General features: G+C 38.2%; 1 protein-coding gene across 3 annotated transcripts in view; it reads left to right on the forward strand.

Moving 5' to 3' along the window:
* Positions 1-22,522, forward strand: part of P3H2 (prolyl 3-hydroxylase 2) — a 173,149-nt gene that overhangs the window by 144,285 nt on the left and 6,342 nt on the right. For 2 of the 3 annotated variants that reach the window (XM_037838292.1, XM_037838303.1), the window contains exons 8-14: positions 525-619; positions 6,908-7,035; positions 7,661-7,756; positions 8,330-8,480; positions 9,329-9,446; positions 10,940-11,015; positions 19,718-19,858. In XM_037838292.1, coding sequence (XP_037694220.1) covers positions 525-619; positions 6,908-7,035; positions 7,661-7,756; positions 8,330-8,480; positions 9,329-9,446; positions 10,940-11,015; positions 19,718-19,858 — 805 coding nt within the window. Of the gene's footprint in view, positions 1-524; positions 620-6,907; positions 7,036-7,660; positions 7,757-8,329; positions 8,481-9,328; positions 9,447-10,939; positions 11,016-12,772; positions 13,018-19,717; positions 19,859-22,522 lie in introns of those variants that run through there. The other variant, XM_037838299.1, reaches the window with a different exon arrangement.

The raw sequence follows: 22,522 nt of genomic DNA on the forward strand, positions 1-22,522 counted from the left end.
TAAAAAAGTTCTGAGCTGGGAATTAGGAGCCTTGCTGCCTGGTCCCATTGCTTCCTGTCACTTCTGTGTGACTTTGAGTGATTCATCTACCTATCCGGTCTCAAGCTTTTTCCTTAGATGAAGGGGTTGAATAAGATGATCCCTGAGGACTAACATCCGTGATTCAAAATGAGGCACAATACTAGACACAATGAGCATTATAAAGATGCCCAAGACATTTTTTTGTCCAGCTCTGTTGGGACTCGAAGTCTAATCTGAAGGGGGTTAATTTATAGATACAATTAATTGTAATAAAGGTTGCTAAGATTTAGAGAGTTTTGAGATAGAGCACTCTCATTGAGGGAACACAGAAGAACTTCATGGAAGCAGTGACATTTAATTTGATCTTGAAAGACAGGTAGATTTTTGTACAACAAAAACAAATATCAATATGGGAATCATAGACTACCCAGGTAAAATAGCCTTTGCCTTTGAACATTGTTATTCAATGGAAAATTGTCATTTCAACTTTTTTGAATGAGCAGGGTCCCTTCAGGAGTGAGTGTGGAGGAGGCAGAAGTTCATGGATTGTCAATGGGAAAAAAGTCATCACCCAAGATAGAACGAGACCTAAGAGAGGGTAAGTACCTGTTTACTGTTCACTCTTACAAAGAAGAGAAGGAGGGGATGGGGCTTAATCAGTTCTTATCCAGATCAAGTCAGAATCCACTTTCTCTGGAGAATAATAAGTAGACTAAGCTATGACAATTCATTGAACTCTGAATGGCAGGTTTAAAAGCAAGAATGTCTCAGATTTTTATATCATTACCTTTGTTTTCTGTTCACTGTTATCATCTATTTTCCCATGAAAAGCCTGTGATCTCAGCAGGAATTGTATTGTAATCTCCATCATCAGTTGAGTACTTGAGGATTATAGAAGTTATATGACTTACTTCTGTCACACAGTGAGTGAGTGTCTGAAAATATGGAAGAGAATGGTCACCTGGGCTAGCAAATTATTTAACCTAAGACTCTTGACGCTCACAGAAACTGAGCAGGCCTTTGAGAGTCAAGTGGAATTTAGATTGAATTGACAGAGATGGAAAGGGAGCCGTTCCAGTAGAGAAAACAAACAAGCAAAGGCACAGATGTGGAGAGAGCAAAGCATTATGTGACTGTTCATATAAGATCAAAATGAGTGGAGACACAGGTGGAGTGTTGCCAATAATAGTTTTTAAATAAAGCTAACCATTATTATAATAATAAATTTAGCAAAAGTACTACTAACAGCTGTAATAATTATTAACAATATTATTTCTATATGTTTTATAATTAATCAAGAAAATTTACAAGCAACTTATTTTAATTCTAGCAGCATCTCATATGAGACAGGTGCCCCATTTTACAGATAATAAAGCTGAGGTTTGATGAGATCAAGTGACCTGTCCAACATCTCGTAGCTTGTAACAGGTTGAGCATCCATCCAAGTCTAGATGTTTGAATCCAAATCCAATTTTCTCTTCTTCACCTGCTGCATGGAATACAGAAGTGTCCGGATATCAAAAATGTATCACAATATCAATTAAATAATTGCAAGATAAGAAGGGGTTTTTAAAAACCTGAGGAGTTACAGTACTTCCTTCCTCAACACAGAAGAGCTCGTCAGCACATTCCTCTAGCTGATTTGAAAATGTCTGGCTCTCCACAGATCTCATATTTCCCAGCCATTTCCTTCTTTAGTTTCCAAGTCAGTGTGAGGCCATAAACAGGATACTGTGCTCATCAAATCTGACCTGGACTTCAGTTTGTAGCCACAAAGCCCAAACTATTTTACATCTGCCAGAGAGATTCATGGTCAGCCAGAGTTCATGCCACTGTTCATGCCAAGAATCACCCAGGAAGTATATGCCAATAAGTCAGCATTTGGCTGTAAAGGCTTGGGAAACTCCAAGGTAGTTGCCAAGTTTCAAAGCATTTCTTTCCCCTTGGCTACTAGCCACTGACCAGGAAGACTAATGGAAAGAGTAGGACAGAAAACTACATTTGATGGAGAAAGTTCATGATTGGCTCAGTCACCAAATTCTTCCATTTCTGGAGATTTTTTAAAATTTGAATTGCCTAATGGACTTGAGGATTTTCTCTGTGAACCCAGTGCAAATCCTCTGTCCAATCACCAGAAATCCAAATAGGATCTAAGTTAAGAACAGTGGTAGGTGGAGGCAAAGTTCCCAATCAGAAAACACTTTCGTGTCTAATCTGGCTGAAAGCAGATGTCAGGAGGTCAGAAAGGACTTATGATTCACAGACTAGAGAATATTTCAAAATTTCTCATCTTCTGCAAAAAATTATTGACATCTACTCTGGTTTCCTAAGAGTGTTTTGTATCATTCATGCTGGATGACTCCTAAGCATTAGGAAGAGAGTGACCCGGGGCTACATCCCAGAGTGACTCAGGTGCATGGAACATGGATGTCAACTTATTGACATCATCTGTCACTCATTCATTCTTCTTTCAACCACCAGTTATCCCAAAGGTCCTGCTGGAAAATAATCTAAGAGTGAGTGAGAGCATGTTAGAAATTACACTGGAGTTGGAATCAGTCCAGTCTAGTCTGGTATGATGCTTGATGATGGAGAGCAAGCTACTCAATTACTCTGGCCCTCATCTGTCAAAGAAGGATGGTAACATTTGTGAGACGATGAATGTGAGAAGTCTTTTGTGAACTGTAAATAGCTATACTCATATGAGGGCTTGCTAGTCTGTACACCTCCTGGGATGACCTGAGTGGCATTGTGCTTATTATGGTAAGGTGATCTTTCTTGTCATGAGCCACAGGCAGTGAGCTCAGGCCCACCTTCCTCACAAAGAAGCATTTTCCCTCTTTAGTGCAACTGGAGAGTCAGAGCCAAGCACATACTTTATGAATGAGAGAAGGATTGAGTTGTTTAAATCTCCTTGGGCTGTGGTTACGAGTTGGCTGAAGCCATCAAACCAGGCCCCAGGAACCACAACTTATTGGACTACATTTTTGTTTTTATCTTAATGTTTTTCTCTGTCTGGCGTGCTACTAGTCAACAGTAGGCTGTTAGACTCACTTTTTGAATGGTAAGGTTTATTTTTCTTTTTACTTCCCCCTTTTGGTTTTGAGAAGATAGTTCATTTGTTTTGTTTGTGTTTTTGTTCTAATGAGAATGTGGGAAATCTCTGTGTAAGGCTCTATGTTTTGTAAGGATTGTGTGTTAGCTGCGTGGAAGGCAGATTACTAATACAGATTCTCCTTGAATCTGTCAGGGTTTAAACTTTGAAGTCTCCATTTGCACTTGGTTCCTTAACCTGATCTTTGTATGTTCCTTATGATGTAGTTGGGGTAATTTTCAATGTCCTGGTAGCTGTCTTCTAAGTATACTCTGTTATGTCATGTACTTATTAAGAAGTATTGGTCAGACCTGACCAAAGTTTACCAGGCATAGCTTATTAGTTCAATAATAATAATAATAATAGCAAATATTAAAAAAAAAAACATTAGGCACTGTTCTAAATGCTTTAGTTTTAGTAACTTTCAAAATTATACTTTGAACATAAGCTAATTATATTTAAAGCAAAGTGATCTTAATATAGACAGCTGGGAAAATATAGCAAAGTTCAAACCAACCTGGTTCATTAAACCCCTCAGCTGTCTTCCATTTCTATTTGATTTTTCAGGGAACTTGAAAGCATGTTACCTTACTTGTTGGAAGAAAGTCTCTTTTTATATTTCTAAATGGTAGTAGAACATGTAATTCAGCTTTCCAATTATTTGAAGGCTAAATTTGGTTTTGACTTTTTAAATAATATTGTTTTTGTTTTTCTTTTTTAATTTGAGAGGTTGTAGGTTTACAGAAAAGTCACGTAAGAAATACAGTATTCCCATATACCCCTCTTTGGTTGACACTTTGCATTAGGGTGGTACCTTTGCTACCATCGATGAAAGAATATTAAAATATTATTGTCAACCATAGTCCATAGTTTACATTAGGTATTCTTTCCCATATCCCACCCTATAATTAACACCTTTTAATAGTGTCGTACATTTGTTATAATTCATGAAAGAACATTCTACTATTTCTACTATTAACCACAGTCAACTATCTACTGGGCTATGACTTTTAATCAACTAAATAGAATTAGAGAAACCTTTCCCAAACTGTGGTCTATATGAAGAGGCTCTGAGGAAAAAATAAAACTGTATTGGTCATTAATTACTGTGAAACAAATTATCACAGACTTATTGACTTAAAACAGCACACGTTTGTTATCTCACTGTTTCTGTGGGTCAGGAGTCTTGGGCACATCTTAACTAGGTTCACTAGTTCAGGATTTCTCACAAGGCTGCCGTTAAGATACCAGTCAGGGCTTTGGTCTCATCTGACACTTGACCGGGGAAAGATCGACTTCCAAGCTCACATGGCAGAATTCAGTTCCTGAAGGGTTGCTGGATGTGGGCCTCAGTTCCTGGATGGCTGTTGGTTGGAAGCTGCCCTCACGTCCTCACCACGTGGTTCTCTCCAGTATGGCTGCTTGTTTCATCAAAGTGTGCAAACTGAGAAGGCAACCAAGAGAGTCTGCTTAGTAAGACAGAAGTTGCAGTTTTGTGGAACATAATAATGGAAGTGAAATCTCACCACCTTTGCTGTATTCTGTTAGAAGCAAGTTACAGCCGCACCAACACTCAAGGAAAGCAGATTACATGGGATATCAGGAGGTGGGAATCATTGGAGGCTGTCAAGGAGTCTGCCTGCCACAGAGATAAAAGAAAGAAGGAAGGAAGAGTACTGAGAACTGCTGCATATTATTTCTCTTTTTGGGAGATTTATAATACCAGTTTATATATTAAAAGCTCTGAGAAGTCTTCCAAATTTTTATTTAACTCAGCACTTTCCAAACATATATGTTCAAAAACTTTTTTCACCATTTTTTTTCTGCAGAACAAAGTTTGAGAAACATTAAATTGGAGAATTTTTTATTTTTTTTTTCCGTTCATACAAAATACAGAATGTGTACCTTGGGGCTTACAGGTATATTCTTGGAATCCAGTAGTTCTTTATTTATAAATTTTAATGATAATTTTAAAAATTAAGAGAGGTTAGCAATGACCACTTTATGGCCTGGTACTGCCATGAGATTTCATACATCTATGGGTGTAGGTGTGTAGGTGTGCTTACAGTCACATTGGCACAAATAGGTAATATTTCAGTGTTTGCAAATTAATAAGAATTCAAGTGAATGGGATAAACTTGTAACATTGGCCAAATGGTATTATGGTGCACTATATGAATAAGAATTTTGTATTAGTTTAAATAGAGAAGAGTTGTGGTAGAAGAAAGTCATTGCACCACAGAAGTACTATCTGGAATGCTGACTCAAAAGAACCTGGGCCAGAGCAGTTAATACAATATTCGTGTTGAAAGTGGCTTTTTTAGTTTCAGCAACATAACAGCAATCATTCTATTAATATTGTTAATGTGAATTTAGTTGATTTTATGGTTTTGCTTTTATTTAATCTTGTAAATTGGCTTTGGTTTATGTTACATAAAACTACAAAAGTAAGTAATGTATAGATAGTTCTATGACTGCAAATTTGGAAGCACCATTATTTCCTTGGGGAAATTTTTGCTTTAACAGATAACCATCTAGTACTCAATATTGAGAAACGGAGATCTAGATAATGTCTCCTTATTTTAATATTCAGTCAATCAATCATGTCCTGTAGTGCATCTTTTATTCTAGCTATGCTAATAAACATTTAGATAGTGCTGTTCCCTAGTTTGATTAATCCATTAATTTATTTTATAGACACAAAGTAGACATCAGTCTCAGTGAACTCTTTCTCCTCCACCAGATGCATTTTAGTTGAGCATGTTGGTGATCACTGCTAGCCTGAGGGGAGAGAGGGAGGAAGTTGTGCTCTCCCAACCCAACTACCTCCATGGTGAGCTGCTGTTCATTTTTTGGGAGAATTACAAAGAGTTGAGGAATACTCTTTTCTATTCCGTTCAATTTGGTTCAGGTATAATGGCACTCTGTTTTACATCTTAAGATGCCTTCGTCATAAGATCAGAGGCTTTGACCGTCAGTCTATTTTCCATGAGGTAAGGACCTTGTTAGGTTTGGATTTTGTAATCTCACCATCTGAAACATGGCCCATTAGAATCACCTTCTGTAGAGTCTACATGGGGCTAATTTCATAAAGTGTGGGTTCCATCTGGGGAGAGCCCACAGGAAATCCTCCTGTGTCCAAAAACAATGTAAATAATTTACCCAGAGAGCATTAAATAATAAATACTCCCAAAGCAAGATTATCTCAAGTCAGCTAGGTGGTAAGAAGACTGCAGAAGGAGTCAGGTGACCTGGTTGTGACTATCCTGGTGGTGCAGCTAATACCTTCACCAGGTAACTGGTGAAGGCATTGCTCTAGAAACCAGTAAAACGGAGATGCATATGTCAGCTGAGGGGCACAAACATGTAGTCAAGTAATTGCACATAATGTTATAACAGAACCAAGGGCTGTGGACGAGGTGGACCCAACTGTTGAGGGCATTCTGGGAAGTCTTCCCAAAGGAGAATCCTTCAAGATGCCCAGTCTCCTTTGCAGAATCATCACTGGAATCAAACAAACAAACAAAAAAATAATGCTTTATTAAACCCAGAATACTACGCAAATGCAGTGTATTATTATGATATATGGGGAAATCTGAGAGTCAAACATCTGCCTTTTTGCCTAAATCCATATTGGGTTTATCAGGCTTCTGAATTTGTAACTTGTGTTTGCATACCCAGAATGTCATAACTCACCCACCTCAAAGTCCACATTGAAAATCGATGGGTGTCCTGTGCATCCTTCCTTGGGGACAGAGGTAACAGGAAAGGGAATGTGCTCTGTCTCTTCAGGTGGCCCCCTGCTCTACGAAAACATCACGTTCGTCTATAATTCAGAGCAGCTAAACGGGACTCAGCGGGTTCTCCTGGACAATGTCCTGTCAGAAGAACAGTGCCGGGAGCTCCACAGCGTGGCCAGTGTAAGGACCAGAAGAGGGAGGGAAGCCCGACTGTGCCAGCCGGGCCTGAGCCCGGCAGTGGTTTGGCATCAGTCTTTGACCCTGACATCACTTGGAGCCAGGGAACAGGGCCTGAAATGTTGGTTTCTTTAGGAGCTAGACATTGGTTGTGGAGGCACTTTTGTAGCCTTTGGGTTGGGATGATGTCAGTTTTTCTGGGTGGGATCTGGAGTAGCTAGTGGCTTAATTCCTAGAACAACAGCCATCCAGCATGTGCCCTGCCTGTCATAGAAAGTCTCTGGGAAAAGCCAATGAAAATATAAGTGCCGAAAAATAGAAAGAGCCATATAAATGTAAGTAACAGTGTTCCTTTGTTTTAATCAATAATTAACCAATATATCAATCATTTACATTGTACCTATTTATACAAAAAGTGACTGTATATTTTTAATGAAAATGTAGAGTGAAGGCTAGATAAAGATACCTCTTTTGACTAGGAGAATGAATTATACCAGAAACATGGAATAAAATGGGCTTGGTTCTGAGTATTGACTTCGGCTCTCAGCTTTCTGGCAGCCACAGAAAGGGAGACCTGATGTATTCACAGCTCTCATGGACAAAGCATCTTCTTATATTTTGCTTCCAGGGAATCATGCTTGTTGGTGATGGATACAGAGGAAAAACTTCACCCCATACTCCCAATGAAAAGTTTGAGGGTGCGACTGTCCTGAAAGCACTCAAGGTAAAGTCTTAACTTCTTGGTTTGTATTCCTACATATCAATATAAGAATGAGAGATGATATATCTATCATTCTGTGAATGACAGATACAGGGAAGAGAACAGTCTAGAATATACACATATTAGAACAGTTGAGGGGAGCAAGTATGACACGGTATCTTCATTGATTTAATCATTCATTCATTCCTTCATTCAGTCACCCATTAATCAAACTTTGCATTTCCTAAATTTGTACCTGACAAATAAGATATAACCCCTGTCCTCAAGGAGGTTATGCTCTATTAGTAAAAACATAGCCAAACAAGTGCTTATACCCTACTGCAAGAAGTATTGTTAGAGGGGAGTGAAGAAAGTGTTGAGAGAAGAGAGGTGGGAGTGATTAACTTACCCTCTGTGATTGGAAAGAGCTTATATCAGCGGCTCTCTGTTCTAACCAAAATCCATAAGCAGGTAATATTACTCCTATTAGACAACACAGAGACGGCCACCCTAGACTGGCTTACTGACACCTAGCATTTGTTTTTCTCCAGCCTTCCTACCAACATAGTGGTTTCTAATGTTCTTATTTTTCTTCAGTTTGGTTATGAAGGTCGAGTTCCACTGAAGAGTGCTCGTCTGTTCTATGACATCAGCGAGAAGGCTCGAAAGATCGTAGAATCCTATTTCATGCTGAACTCAACCCTGTATTTTTCCTATACCCACATGGTCTGCAGAACAGCCCTGTCTGGTGAGACTCCAGAATCCAAACGTGTTCCTTTCTGCTCACAATGCACTGGGAAAGGAAACAATACAGAACAAAGCTCTATTACATTTTAGATTAATAATTTAGAAGCGTTTTAAGGCCTTCTAACTTTTCTATTTTCCTTCCTTCTTTTTTTTCCCTCTTGCTTATATGAAGTTCCAGAAGACCCTCACTTCTACCTATTTTCCCTTTCAAGTCCATTTCTCCTACTTGCCTTAGTCATTCTGAAAAAAAAATGCCCTTCTGCTCTAGATTTCCCTTTTCAGGGAACCAGGAACTTGGAAATTACAATCACATTATGTCCAAAAACATTGAGTGAAAGCATACAACACAAAGGGATTTTATAGAGAAATGTTATTCAATAGACAGAATCCTCAGTCCCTGCTCCTCATTATTCTGTAATTCTTCCTTTCTGCCTCTATCTGATAGCAGGTGACAGATAATGCCACTGAGTAGGCTTTATCTGTGTGAAGTTTTAACTGAATTAAAATCTTTTTTTTTTTTACATTTTCATTTCGTCTTCATCCTTTTGCTGTCCCACATGAAGACCCATGAAATGCATGACATTTTATATGTTTATACTTACATGAGAGCACTTTTATAACTGAAGAGACAGGTGTGACTTGCCCAAGGGTTCACATCAAGTTAATGTCAAAGCTGGATCAGAGTCCCTTGATTGCTCATCTGTGTTCTTTCATCTATCCTGCCCTGCCTTCTGTCTTCCCAGATTTCAAGGGACATCAGAAATGGGAGAGGACAGTCAGATTGTCAGTTTTGCTGCTGGAGGTTACTGCACCCCATCTCTCATTCTTCCTTGTTCCTTTTTCTGGCAGGTCAACAAGATAGAAGAAATGACCTCAGCCATCCCATCCATGCTGACAACTGTCTGTTGGATTCAGAGGCCAATGAATGCTGGAAGGAGCCTCCTGCATACACATTCCGGGACTATAGGTATAGCTAGCACTTGCTTTGAAATCATGCTTTTGCCCAGTGGTTATCAAAATCCCAGAGAAACTAGAAAGCGGCTCTGTTTTTTTTCTCATATTCATTGCTGTGAAGCAGAGATTCTCAAACCATCTCCTAATGCAGCTGCCAAAGCTGAGAAATGACTATTATCTCATATTTTTGTCTTAAAAATCCATGTACATTTTGCAGACTAATCCACGAAATGTCCACTTTTGCTTTAATATTAAAAGTAAAGGTTCTGCCTATATTACCTGGCTTTCACTGAAATGTGCCTTGCAGTAGGTGTTTTTCAGCCTGAGATCCCAAGGGCACAGTGTTTTGACGCAAACAGGGATCTCATCGCATCACTTGTCTCTTACTCACATGATGAACTATGTCTACATTTTATAAATAAGGAACTGCAAACTCAGAAGAAAAGATGTTTTCTCTCATTGAAAGACATATTATAGCGTGTAAAGACTCAGGAGTTGTTGCCATATATAAAATAGTGTATCACTATGCTGTGCTAGATACAAAAAATTTATTGCGTACCCCTTATCTACAAGCCTAGGCTAGCCCACAGGGAGTTCTCTAGCATGTTAGGAGAAAGAAAAATCATCCTTTAGAGATACTATCATTTAAGGGAAGAGAAGTGTAAGTTGTGTGGACAGCTTCAGAGGACTAGATTAAATCTGGTTAGGTTCTCTTTGGAGGAGGTGGAATATGAGATGGGCTTTGAAATATGATTAAAATTTTAACATAAGTGGAATAAATAAATACTTTAGGAGCAGGACCCAAACTACATCAGCTGTTGTCCTTGAGGGTAAGGAGGTCAGTTATTTCAATGTCTATGTCTAGTTCAAAAGAAACCTACTAATTAGGCTGGTCAGTTCCTCACCAATCTTTGGTATTCTATGATGTGACTGTTGTAAGCAAATAGTAATAAAAATGGCTATCAGTTATTCAGCTCTGGCACAAAACTATATGACTTATGGGCATCATGTGATTTCATCCTCAAGCACTCTTGTACAGGTGGGACTTTTGTCCTCATTTTACAGATGAAGAAACTGAGGCTTAGTGATGAAATAAATTGGCTAGGTCTGTACAGCTAGTAAGTAATGAAGTGGGATTTCAACCCTAGTGGGCTTTTGAGTCTGTCTAGATTTGAATCTTAGCTCTAATCCAGGCATTTTACTTACCTCTCTACTCTTTTCCTTCCCACCACTACCCAACCCTCAGTCCTTACCAGTATGTGGCATAAATTAGGTATTTATGTAGGGCTTGCTAAGAGCAGTGCTGCGTTTATCTCTTCCATCAAGATTCTGCCTGGTGGGAGGCAGGAAGATGCATCATGGTTCAAGTTTCTCTGTTTACCCTCAAGCTCAGTAGTTATTGATTCTGATCTGTAGCTATCTGGACAAATGCCCCTAGGAATATAGTGTTCATGGCCAGGGTCATGGCGAGTGATCTCACTGGAAACTTTCCCTCTCTTCTTCCAGTGCTCTCTTGTACATGAATGATGACTTTGAAGGAGGAGAATTCATATTCACTGAGATGGATGCTAAGACTGTGACTGTAAGTTAACCTGTTCTGTAAATGTATTTAGCATTTTTTTTTTTTAATCTCAGTCTTGCCATTTACCTAGGACCCCCAGTCTGTCAGATTTGAAATACTTCTGAGTTCAAGAATTCAAAAGGTGGAGAAAGTCCCAATGAATTTACAGGTCATTAAGTATTAGAAAGGGAAACATCCTTAAAAATCATCTAGTCCATTCTACAAATGGGTAAATTAAAGAATAGAGATATTAAGGAATTTCTCATGATCATATTGCTAGTTAATGCCAGATTTGGAACCAGAACCCCAGTCTTCTGATTCTTTGGTGAGTGACCTGATGGAAATATAAAAACACCAGTTCCTAAGATACCCAAGTCTAGGGAAAGTCAAATGATTTTACAAAATAGCTTTCAAGTTATCTGGTGTTCTGTATGTTTGTATTGAGCATTGACCTCTTAAACCCTAGTTACCAAGATTTTATATATGTTGACATGGATAGCTTTAGATGAGATTCTAAACACACCTTCATAGGAAAAATCAAATGTTAAATTCAACCCCATCTTCCTAAGCAAACTGATGCCTTTGGAAAGCCATCCTACTTAGCACTGTTGACTATACAGCTAGCATCCTTCAGGCTTTAAGCCAAAGAGCATATACCATTGTAGAAAAACAGGTTTTCCAGTTGAGAATACAATCTTAATTATGTATTGATTATATGTATTTCATAGATTATGAAATATCACTTTCCTCTCTACAAAATCTAAATATTTAGGGCATGTATGTGATAGACTTCAAGGATTTGTCATTACATAAGCTGTTTCCATAATTTTCTCTGAGTTTTATAATTTCACCTCATATTTTGTACTCTTTTCTCAATAATGAAACACCCATATATTATATATGACATACTATCTAAACAGGTGATATCAGAAATTACATATTGCTGAGTTTCAAGGTGAACTCAATGGACTGGTTAAAATTGTTCAAAAACGTTGTGATAATTAAGAAAGAATAATTCATATAATTTAAATATAATAACATGTTAAAAGTGTGATGATGCACTACACTTTTGTAAATAGTTTAAACATTAATATGGGAGTATTTTGTTGCTTCATGATCTGGAAAATTAAATTGAGTTTAACGATTTAGGTTGGAGTTTTAAAGCACTATAAAAGATTCTCACTTTTTCAAGAGCTGGTTTGCAGAAAACATTTGATTTCTGAGCTCTGCTAGCCGGGAAAATGAGGTACAAATATGCCTGTAACTCACACAGTTGGAAAAAAAATTAGACTTGTGGTTGAAAGATTTGTTTGCTTCTCGCTCCCTCTAGTGGCCAATTTGGAAATGGTCAGTATTTGAAAGAAAATGATCCCTAGCTATGTATGACTCTGTAATTCATTAATTGTTGAATGTTAAGTTAACTGGAACTCTGCTTTTTCAAGATTTGAAAGCAGATAATAATCCCCTTTAAGACATCTATAACTTTAACAAAATTCTTAGCTATTTTGAAAACAGTCAACAAACTAAGCCTCCTTAGTAACAAAAATATAAAGTAAAAGAAAAATGGATTTAAACTCTTTTTTTAATACCAAAAGCTACAAGTTGAAAGTATATTTACTTTCCAAAATCAATTTTCCTTCAGGTACCTGCACATGATGAAAAAATTTTTAGGGCATTCTTTATACAATTTAATTCTTGGATTAGCTAATTCTTACCTCTGTCCCACAGGTAATTTATATCAGTCCCAATACTAAAGAGAAATGGTTTTGTTTTTTTAGATTTACCTTATCTGATTCTGGAGGGACAAATGGAGCAAGGAAATGGCCTAACTTGGGGCCATTTTTACAAGAACTAAAGCCTTCTACGTTTTTTGCTTTGGGAAAATTTGGAAATTATAATTAATTGAATTTTGGCTGGAGATATACATTTATTTAAGACAAGTACAGAAAAAAATTTCTCTGACTCTTAATCATCATGGATTTTAAAATCATACTTGGAAGACCAATACTTGGATTATTTTCAACAGCAGCTTTTATTTGTGACATGGAAATTTAGGGATTTTGGTTTCTCTGTGTAAAGTTTGAAGAAGATAGAATTTAATGAATTCCACTTGCTTCATGAAAATTTGAATTCTACATTAATGGGGCCATGTTCCAGAAGTATGTTTACAATAATTTATTCAAACTTCAGAACATTTTTTCCCATGGAAACAATTCATAAATGGATACCAGCTCAGCTTGTTTATTCCTCCATGTACCTGATATGTAACAAGTGATGCTCCTCTTTTGCTAAGATTAGTCCTAAAGACACTTGAAAACCCACACATCCATAACCAATTCCTATCCTAACGTGCTTCAGGCACCTGATAACTTCTTCTCCTAAACTTTTCCAAAGTTTGGAATTCTTTCTGTTCCATCATGAAAACATTAAATTTTCCCCAAACCCTTTCTTCAGTACCTTATGTGTTATATGATGCTGTTAGAAAGACTTGGTAATCATGTAGAAGCAGTGGTGACCATCTGTAGTTAAGTGAGTCTTAACCACCAACAGTGAACTAGCCACCCAGAAAACCTGAAACTCCAGATCCTGAGACCGCACACCAGGAAAGATTTCTTATCCTATTTGAAGTCCAGTACATATTTATTTTGCTGTTTCTGCATAGAAATGCAACATAAGTTCCTTCTCCAGACAAAAAGAAACTAGATTGTTACTGAGAACATCAGTAACTAGTTAACTTTTTAGATTTACATCAGAACAGTCACCTTGGTAAAGCTGCTTAAGAAAAGCAACTGTACCCAGCAAAGGTAAATCACACTTTAATTATTGTGAATAGGAGAGTAACCAGAAAATGACTGCATTTCTCTCCTCTTTCCTGTAATCCCCCCTCACCCCAGACACACACACACACACACACACACACATACACACATCCCTAGATCTCAAACTTTGACTCCTTCTCCTGTGCTTGACCTTCTGTCACAGTCTAGAACAACCTATGTTATATAGCAGCCAAAACTATAAGGACATTTTCCATATATTCCTCCTGAGGCTAGTGGTAAAAAAAACGTAGCTATCCCATTTTATGTAGTAGGAAACCAAAGCTGCTTCTAACGAATATATATCAACACAAGTCAATTCAGAAAATAGCTAGTTAGAAAGGCTCTTCTTATCAAATAGTACAATGAGAACAACTTTTTTGTTTTCACTTTTCTTTTTCAAGATCTTTTATGGGATGAGTAAGGTTTCTCTATTTCCCAAGGAAGAAAATTGAAGTCTACTTACGTCAGACACCAAATGTTTTCTTTAAACACAGAAGTGTGGCCCCTGCCATTCAGTTGCTTAAGCTCCCTCATTTGGAGAGCCTGCTTACTCGATCTAATACTCTGGCTCAGTGCCCCCAGCAGTCTCTCTTTTCCCCTCACTGCACTCTTTTACCTAACATAGCAGACCACTCCACCTTAGCAGTGCACAAGCCTGGAAGTTCTGTGCCAATCATCTCAGAGCCTCTGGAGGCCATGGAATAGATCACACCAAGTAGTCTGTTCTCATCTCTCGAGGTATAAAAGTGTTGACCGAGTGACCACTGGTCAGGAACATTGTTAAGGGAATTAAAGTATCATATGGGATTAGACTTGATTTTTTTAGATATTTGTATTGTGAAAAGTATATAAACCATAATTGTATAACTGAGGAATTAGAAAGTATGCATCTGTGTTACCTGCCTAGGTCAATAATAGAACTTTTCTAGCACTCTAGATGTCTCTTTGATTTGTTTTGTTTTGTTTTTTTACATTTTTTATTGTAAAATAAATTTCAAAGAATATTATGGGCTACAGTTCCATAATTTCAGTTATTTCCTTATTGTGAAATATAACATATATACATAAAGGTGATAACTTTCAAAACACGATTTAACATTTATTGGCTATAAAGCAAATTTCAAAGTATGGTATGGGTTACAGTTCCACCAATTCAATTACTTCCTTTTAGCTGTTCTAATACCTTAGAAATGAAAAAAAATTATATAAAGATTGAGTAATCATAATCCTTTGTTAAGAACGCTCTGGAGTTTTTAAGTTTCTGAAAAATAAAGTTAGTGAGAGAACTTTTTATAGAGTCTCAGATAGGGACTTAGATATTATTTAGTATTTTTGGGACTACTGTTGATTTGGACATGGCATACTGTGGGCATTTGGAATATCTAGCATAAGAGTAACCTCCAGGATAGCCTCTCACCTGTATTTGAAATCTCTTAGCCACTGCAACCTTATTTTGTTACCTTTCTTTTCCCCCCTTTTTGTCAAGAAGGTGCTCTTAATCCCTCAATGCCAGGGCCAGGCTCATTCTTTTATCACGTTGTTTAGGTTCTCAATTTCCTTGCTGGTCCTTTGCCTAGTTGTTCTATCTATAGAAGAGAGTGGTATATTGATGTCTTCCACTATTATTGTAGAAACATCTATTGTTTCCTTCAATTTGTGTGTGCTCTTTTTTTAAATTTTGTTTTACTGAGATATATTCACATACCCTACAGTCGTCCACAGTGTACAATCAGTTGTTCACAGTACCATCATATTTTTGTGCATTCATCATCAAAATCAATTTTTGAACATTTTCATTACTCCAAAATTAAATAAAAACAAAAATAAGAATTAAAATACAAGTAAAGAAGAACACTCAAAACATTCTATCTCCCCATCCACCCTATTATTCATTTAATGTTTGTTCCCATTTTTCTACTCATCTGTCCACACACTGGATAGAGGAAGTGTGAGCCACAAGGTTTTCACAATCACACAGTCACACCGTGTAAGCTACATAGATGTACAATCGTCTTCAAGAAGCAAGGGTACTGGGTTGCAGTTCAACAGTTTCAGATATTTCCTTCTAGCTATTCCGTACACTAAAAACTAAAAAGAGATACCTATATATCGCATAAGAAGAACCTCCAGAATGACCTCTCAACTCTACTTGAAATCTCTCAGCCACTGAAACTTTATTTTGTTTCATTTCTCTTCCCCCTTTTGGTCAAGAAGACTTTCTCAATCCCATGATGCTGGGTCCAGGTTCATCCCCAGGAGTCATGTTCCACACTGCCAGGGATTTTTACACCCCTGGGCATCATGTCCCATGTAGTGAGGAGAGCATTGAGTTTACCTGCTGAGTTGCTCCCTTCAGTTTGCCAGTGTTTGTCTCATGTACTTTGGAGCTCCTTGATTGGGTACATAAACATTTATGATTGCTATTTCTTCTTGGTGCATCATCCCTTTTATTAATATATAGTGTCCTTTTTTGTCTCTTATGACATCTTTTCATTTAAAGTCTATTTTGTCTGATATTAGTATAGCTATCCCTGCTTTCTTTTGGCTTCAGCTTGTATGGAATATTTTTTTCCATCCTTTCAGTTTCAATCTCTTTGTGTCACTGGGTCTAAGATGAGTCTCTTGTGAACAGTGTGTCTTTGGATCATACTTATAAATCAATTCTGCTGGTTTGTATAATTAATTGGGGAAATTTAATCCATTCGCACAGTTATTACTGTATAGGTGTTCTTGAATCAACCATCTTTTCTTTTGGTTTTTATTTGTCAAGTCTATTACTCACCCCCCCCCCTTTTTTTTCTTCCTTTAAGTTACCCTTATTAATAATCTTCAGTTCTGTGTCCTTCTCCAGACCTCTCTCTCCTTTCTTTTTTTTTCTCAGCTAGTGGAACTCCCTTTAGTATTTCTCTCAGCATTTGTGTCTGTGAAAATTTTAAACTCTCCCTCACTTTTGAAGGAGAGCTTTGCTGGATAAAGAATCCTCAGCTGATAATTTTTCTCTTTCACAACCTTAAATATGTCATGCCATTGCCTTCTTGCCTCCATGGTGCCCATTAAGTGGTCAGTATTTAGTCTCATGTTGTTCCCCTTCTATGTGGTGAGTCACTTTTCTCTTGAAGCTTTCAGGACTTTCTCCTTCTCTTCAGCCTTTGACAGTCTGATTAGTATCTGTCCTGGAGTAGGTCTGTTTGGATTTATTTTATTTGGAGTTTGTTGGGCTTCTTTGATTTGCATATTTATGTCTTTTATAAGGGTTAGGAAGTTTTCCCCAGCTATGTTCTCAAATACTCTTCCTAGCCCTTTACTCTTATCCTTCTGGGACATCAGTGATTCTTATATTTGTGCACTTCATGTTGTCCATCATTTCCCTGAGCTCCATTTCAAATTTTTCCATTTTTTCACCATTTTTTCTTTTGTGCATTCACATTCTATTGTCTTGTCCTCTAGTTTACTTGTTCTTTCTTCTGCCTCTCCACATCTGCTGTTGTGTGTCTCTAGTATGTTTTTAATTTGATCTACAGTAGCTCTTGTTTCCATAAGATCTGCTATTTTTAATTTACTCTTTCAAGTCCTTCTTTACATTCTTCTAGAGTTTTCTTGATGTCCTTTATGTCTTTAGCCAACCCATTGAAGTTGTTTTGGAGATTTGTGTGTACTTCCTTGGATTAATTGCTCCAAGTTCTGTGTCTCCTCTGGCGCTTTAATTTGCTCATTTGGCTTGTCCATATCTTCTTGGGTCTTCATGTGCTTTGTGATGTTTTGTTGACTCTTTGGCATTTGCTTATCTTGATAAGGTTATTTTGGGAAATGCATGACTACCTGGATATTTATTTAAAATTTGTCAGAACCACAGCTTGCTGGAGTGCACTTTCCCTGTCTTCCTAGCAGATGGCACTCTTGAGCCCCCTCTTACCCTCAAGCTAGCTTTGCCTGTGTGCTAGGCAAGTCCATCTATGCCTGTGCACTAGGCAAGTCCAAACCAGATGGAGATCCAATTAGCACAGCAGATCTCCGTTTGCACTGGGGGTGGGGGTTGGGCCCTGCGCAGTTTGGCTGGGAGTCTGTTTAATGGCACAGTGGTTCTGGTGATTCCTAGACCTCTGAGTGGATCACTCTTAGGCTGAGGGGCTGTGCGTTTCACCCTCCAGCTCAGATGTTCCCCGTTCCCTGCCCACCTGCACCCACAAGCCTCTGGGGTTGGGGAGGGGCTCCTGGTGCTTCTGTGTGGCACCCTTGCTTATCCCCACCTCTCACCCATGCACACTGCAGGCTTCCATCGTGGAAGAATAAATGCACTGGGTTTTCTGTGTGTGGCCAGCACAGGTCCTCTGTTCCTAAGTTCCCTCATGGGAGCTCCCAGCCACAGGGCTGAGAAGGATGCTCTCCCCAGTTAATTGTTGAGATGGGTGCATCAGAGTAGAGAGCTTCCCCCTCCCCTGCCTGGTGGCCAGCTCACAACTGCCAGCACCCCATGGTCCCAGTTGAATAAACTCACCCCATCCTTTCAGGTGTAATTTCTCTGCTTTTTTGTCCAAGTCCCCACTATATATTATAGAGGTCCTTCTCTGGTGTTCATACCCTGGAACTGCTGTCTCCCGTGTTTTCTGCCCTTTCTCTAGTTTTTATCATGAAAGGGAAGTTTTCTCTGCCTCTCCTACTTTGCCATCTTCCAGAAGTCTTTGATTTCTTTTTGTCCACGTCAGCAACTCTGCTACCTAGGCATCAGATTCTCTCATGTTGATAAATTCTTCTCTGTCACCCTCCTTTTTCCTGATGCTGGTGGCCTTTAGAAATAAGCTCTGTGAATTGTCCCTTGGAGGGTGGCAATTTGATAACTTATTAAAGAAAATCTTGATCTAAATTGCTAGTGCTTGGGCTCTTTTACCAGACGATCTCTTTCATACTCCATGGAGTTTAAACTTTGATGATTTGGGAGGTCAGAATGCAGGCATCCTCACCACCTGAACTGGGATCAGCAGTCTTTCAATCTCCCCATGGAACAATTGAGTCTAAATCTTCTCTTTTCTGTGTCTCATATTTTTTGGAACTCTTGTCTGATTAATATACACTGATATCTTCTCTTCTGCCTCTCAGCCTCCATATCAGTTTGAGTATCTCTCTTTTCAGGCGTCTCTCTTTATTCCTCCATACACTTTTAATTTTGCATTAACTTCTCATGTTCTCCATGTTTTCTTTATACCTCCTTTTCCTCTTTGTAGTAATTATTCATTTAGCATTCATTTTATTTCTTCTTCACTTCTAGAGTGTCACCCAAATAATGTTATAAGTGAAAAATATTCAAGGGAGCATTGCTTGATGGTGCCTCATTTAGCTGCATGCTTTCATTCGATGTGGTCTGCTCCTGTGAGGTGGGGCAATGAGTGCGTCAATACAGCACAAAGCATCCAGAGGAGCAGGGAAAGAGATGCCACTGTGGCCAGTCTCCCAGAAAAGCCGTACAGCTCAAGTCACCAATTGGTGGATGGTAGCTCAGCAGTCCCCTTTTGAGTCCCAGAGGAGAGCTTTGATTTGTTTTTCATTCAGCAAATATTAAATGCATGTCCACTGTATGCTAGATGCTGAACTAGTGTGAAAGCTAGTGAGGTGAATTAAAAATGGGAGCCTTTGCTTTCATGGAGTTCGAAGGCTATCTGAACAGCACTTTTGAGCAATTACTATGTGCCATCGACTGTGCCAACCATTTTTACTTGTATTATTGTATTTTATGAAGTAAATATTATTTTGACCTTATTCTCTGTTACAGATAGGGAAATTGAAGCATTCTGTGTCTTCTTCAACCCCAGATTTCCATTATTCTTTGGATTTCAGAGCTTGATGCAAGTATTGTTTAGGTTAGAGAAAGGTGGCTGTGGAATTGTTCATAATTTTTGCATTCTTTCCCAGGCCTCTATAAAACCAAAGTGTGGGCGTATGATCAGCTTCTCCTCTGGAGGAGAGAACCCTCACGGAGTGAAGGCAGTCACCAAGGGGCAGCGGTGTGCCGTGGCTCTGTGGTTTACCTTGGATCCACTTTATAGAGAATTGGTGAGTTTTTCTGGCCCATGTAGAAAACCAATTAGACTCTCTGTAGGCCTTCTTCATGCACTGATTTGTCTGAAAAGGCATTAAAGCTGTTATGTAACCCAGCAGGGACCTTGGATATAATGAAAAAACTTTTAGAGAATTCCTTATCTTTTGGTTTTCAACACTGCCAATATTTTCTAAGGAAGAGTAAAATTTCCCACTTATATCCATGAGCTGGCAATTACCCATCTAACTTTTGTAGTGTGAGTTTGTGGTAGAGAAGAGGGCCCATGAAGGCCATTCTTAATCAGATGGGGTCTAATAAGTGAATATGTTTGCAGAAGCGGATATGTCAGTGATATTTGCCAATCACTGATCAGTCTTGAGCTTTATTAGCAAACTGTAGCATCAGGAGAGAGGAATCTCTGTCTACTGATCACCAGGAAAAATAGTTTCTTTTCTCAACAAACCATTAGAATGTGCACTGAATGATTTATGAAACATATGCAAAAGAGGGTAAGGGAACCAGAAAGTTTATTTTATGAAGAATATTTAAAGTCACTGAAAACACTTCGCTTGGATGAGAGACCATGATCTCATCCTTCTTATCTGAAAAGTTGTCCTTGGGCAGAGTTTATTGTCTCTCTGTGAAGTTGCAGGGGATAAATTAAGATCAATGGGTAGAAACCTGTGGGAGGAAAATTTGGACTCAACATAAGGAATAACATTCAAATATTCACAGCTATGTAACTTGTCAAATAGTCACCACTGTTGGATATAATAATCCACTTTGGAAGTGGTGAGTTCATTGTCACTGGATGGCACCAATCAAGGGCCCGGCAACTGTTTAGCATGGAATGCTGAAGCTGACACTGAAGCATGGGCAAAGAATGGATTGGATGACTTCAGAGTCTCTCCCAACCCTGAGTATTGATAAAGTTATGAAATTCTATTCTTCAAAATGGCATTCTATCCATTTTCCTCTTTAGATTCCTATATATTTAAATCCAGCTTTGCCAGAAACTTTAAAAATAAATCCCCCGTTAATATAAACTTTTCTCAATCAAACCTAACACACATCATTTTTGGTCCAAATTCCCTGAAAGTATTCTTTCATATATTTAAGAAATATTTACAGAATATCTACTATGTATCTGGGAAACTGTTGTGTAGGCTGGAGGGATACAAGAGTGAACAGAACATAGTGCCTGACCACAAAGAGCCTGGAGAGATTGACAAGGAAATAGGCAATGACAGAACACCAATATGTGTTTTGTAGGGGGTCTATCAGGGAAGACTTATATAAGCTCAGACGTAGAAGAAAGAATGATTGCCGAACACTGAAAGAGAAAAGAATCATCCCAACAACGGCAACAGAGCACACTGAGTTCTGGAAATGTCAAATGCCTCTGAAAAATCTCCGACACCTGTCAGTCCTTTCTTTCCTTGTGCTTCTTAACTTCTAAAATGCCAGGATTCCCCTAAAGCACCCCTTCAATCCTAAGAAACTAGGTAAATGTGAAGAAACTGAATTGTTGAAAAATTGCCTTACTATTATCCTTCTGTAATACTCAATTCAGCAGACATCTAATCCATTTCTTTATTATCCCAACCCTCTCTTTCAAGGTACTGTTGTATCAAAATAAGCTAACAGAAATTCTCTTAGCGCCTTCCTAAAGAGGAAACATGCTGATGTCCTCTCTTTGATGGAAAAGGAGGATGCTTTCTTCAGTCTTCAGGCATAGCGGCATCTAGTGGCTACAGTGGAAAATGACCAGAGCCTATTCAGCAATTAATAGAAATAGCCTTTTCAGTGGATCCCATACTTTGCTACACACTGGAATCACCTGGGAAAATTTAAAAAAAAAAAAGAAAAGAAAAGAAAAGAAAAATACTGATATCTGGCGTCCACCTTCAGAAATTCTGGTTTAATTGCTGTGGGTGTGTGACTAGGGCTCGAGAGCTTTTAAATCTCCCCAGATGATTCTAATGTGCAGCAAAGTTTGGGATTCACTTGTCTGGGTGCTTTGTCCCAGATTAAATACCTGAGCAAGAAAAACTTGCCTATGAATACGTCATCAGAGCTGGAAGATTTCCATTCTTGTAATAGATTACTCTAAAGGCACTTTTTTCTTAAGGCACTCTTAAGGTTACAAAGATATTAGAAACTTCAATTCCTTCTCTATATACTCGTTGGTTCCAGCACCCTAACATTTTTCCTTTCATTAGAGACCTAATTGCAACAGTCTTTTGTGGCCATCAGATCTGAAAGTTTTATTTGTGTGTCAGTTTAAGTGTCAATATTGTTTTTCACATAATCATAAAATAGTACTTAGGCATTTTACTTAGACATAATGAAAGCAGTTTAGTTTCCTGTTATTTAGTACATTTGGTCCTTTTAGTTGCACTTGAATGAAAGGAGCATTGCTTTCAAGACATAAATTAGTTATTTTTATAACTTAATGTGCAAGGCATTATGCTTGGGACTAACAATAGGGGATACAAATTAGGTAAGACATAGCATAGGCGTTCAAGGAACTTAAGGTTGAATTGAAAGGATAATACAGTGGCCCAAATAATTAAAATGTAAGGCAAAATCTGATAAGCTTCATTAGAGACATATATATGGTGTTTAAGGACTATAAAGGAGCAATAAGGAAAGCCTTCATTGAGGAGATGACATTT

Source organism: Choloepus didactylus, chromosome 1, assembly GCF_015220235.1.
Source record: "Choloepus didactylus isolate mChoDid1 chromosome 1, mChoDid1.pri, whole genome shotgun sequence".
Taxonomy (NCBI): Eukaryota; Metazoa; Chordata; class Mammalia; order Pilosa; family Megalonychidae; genus Choloepus; species Choloepus didactylus.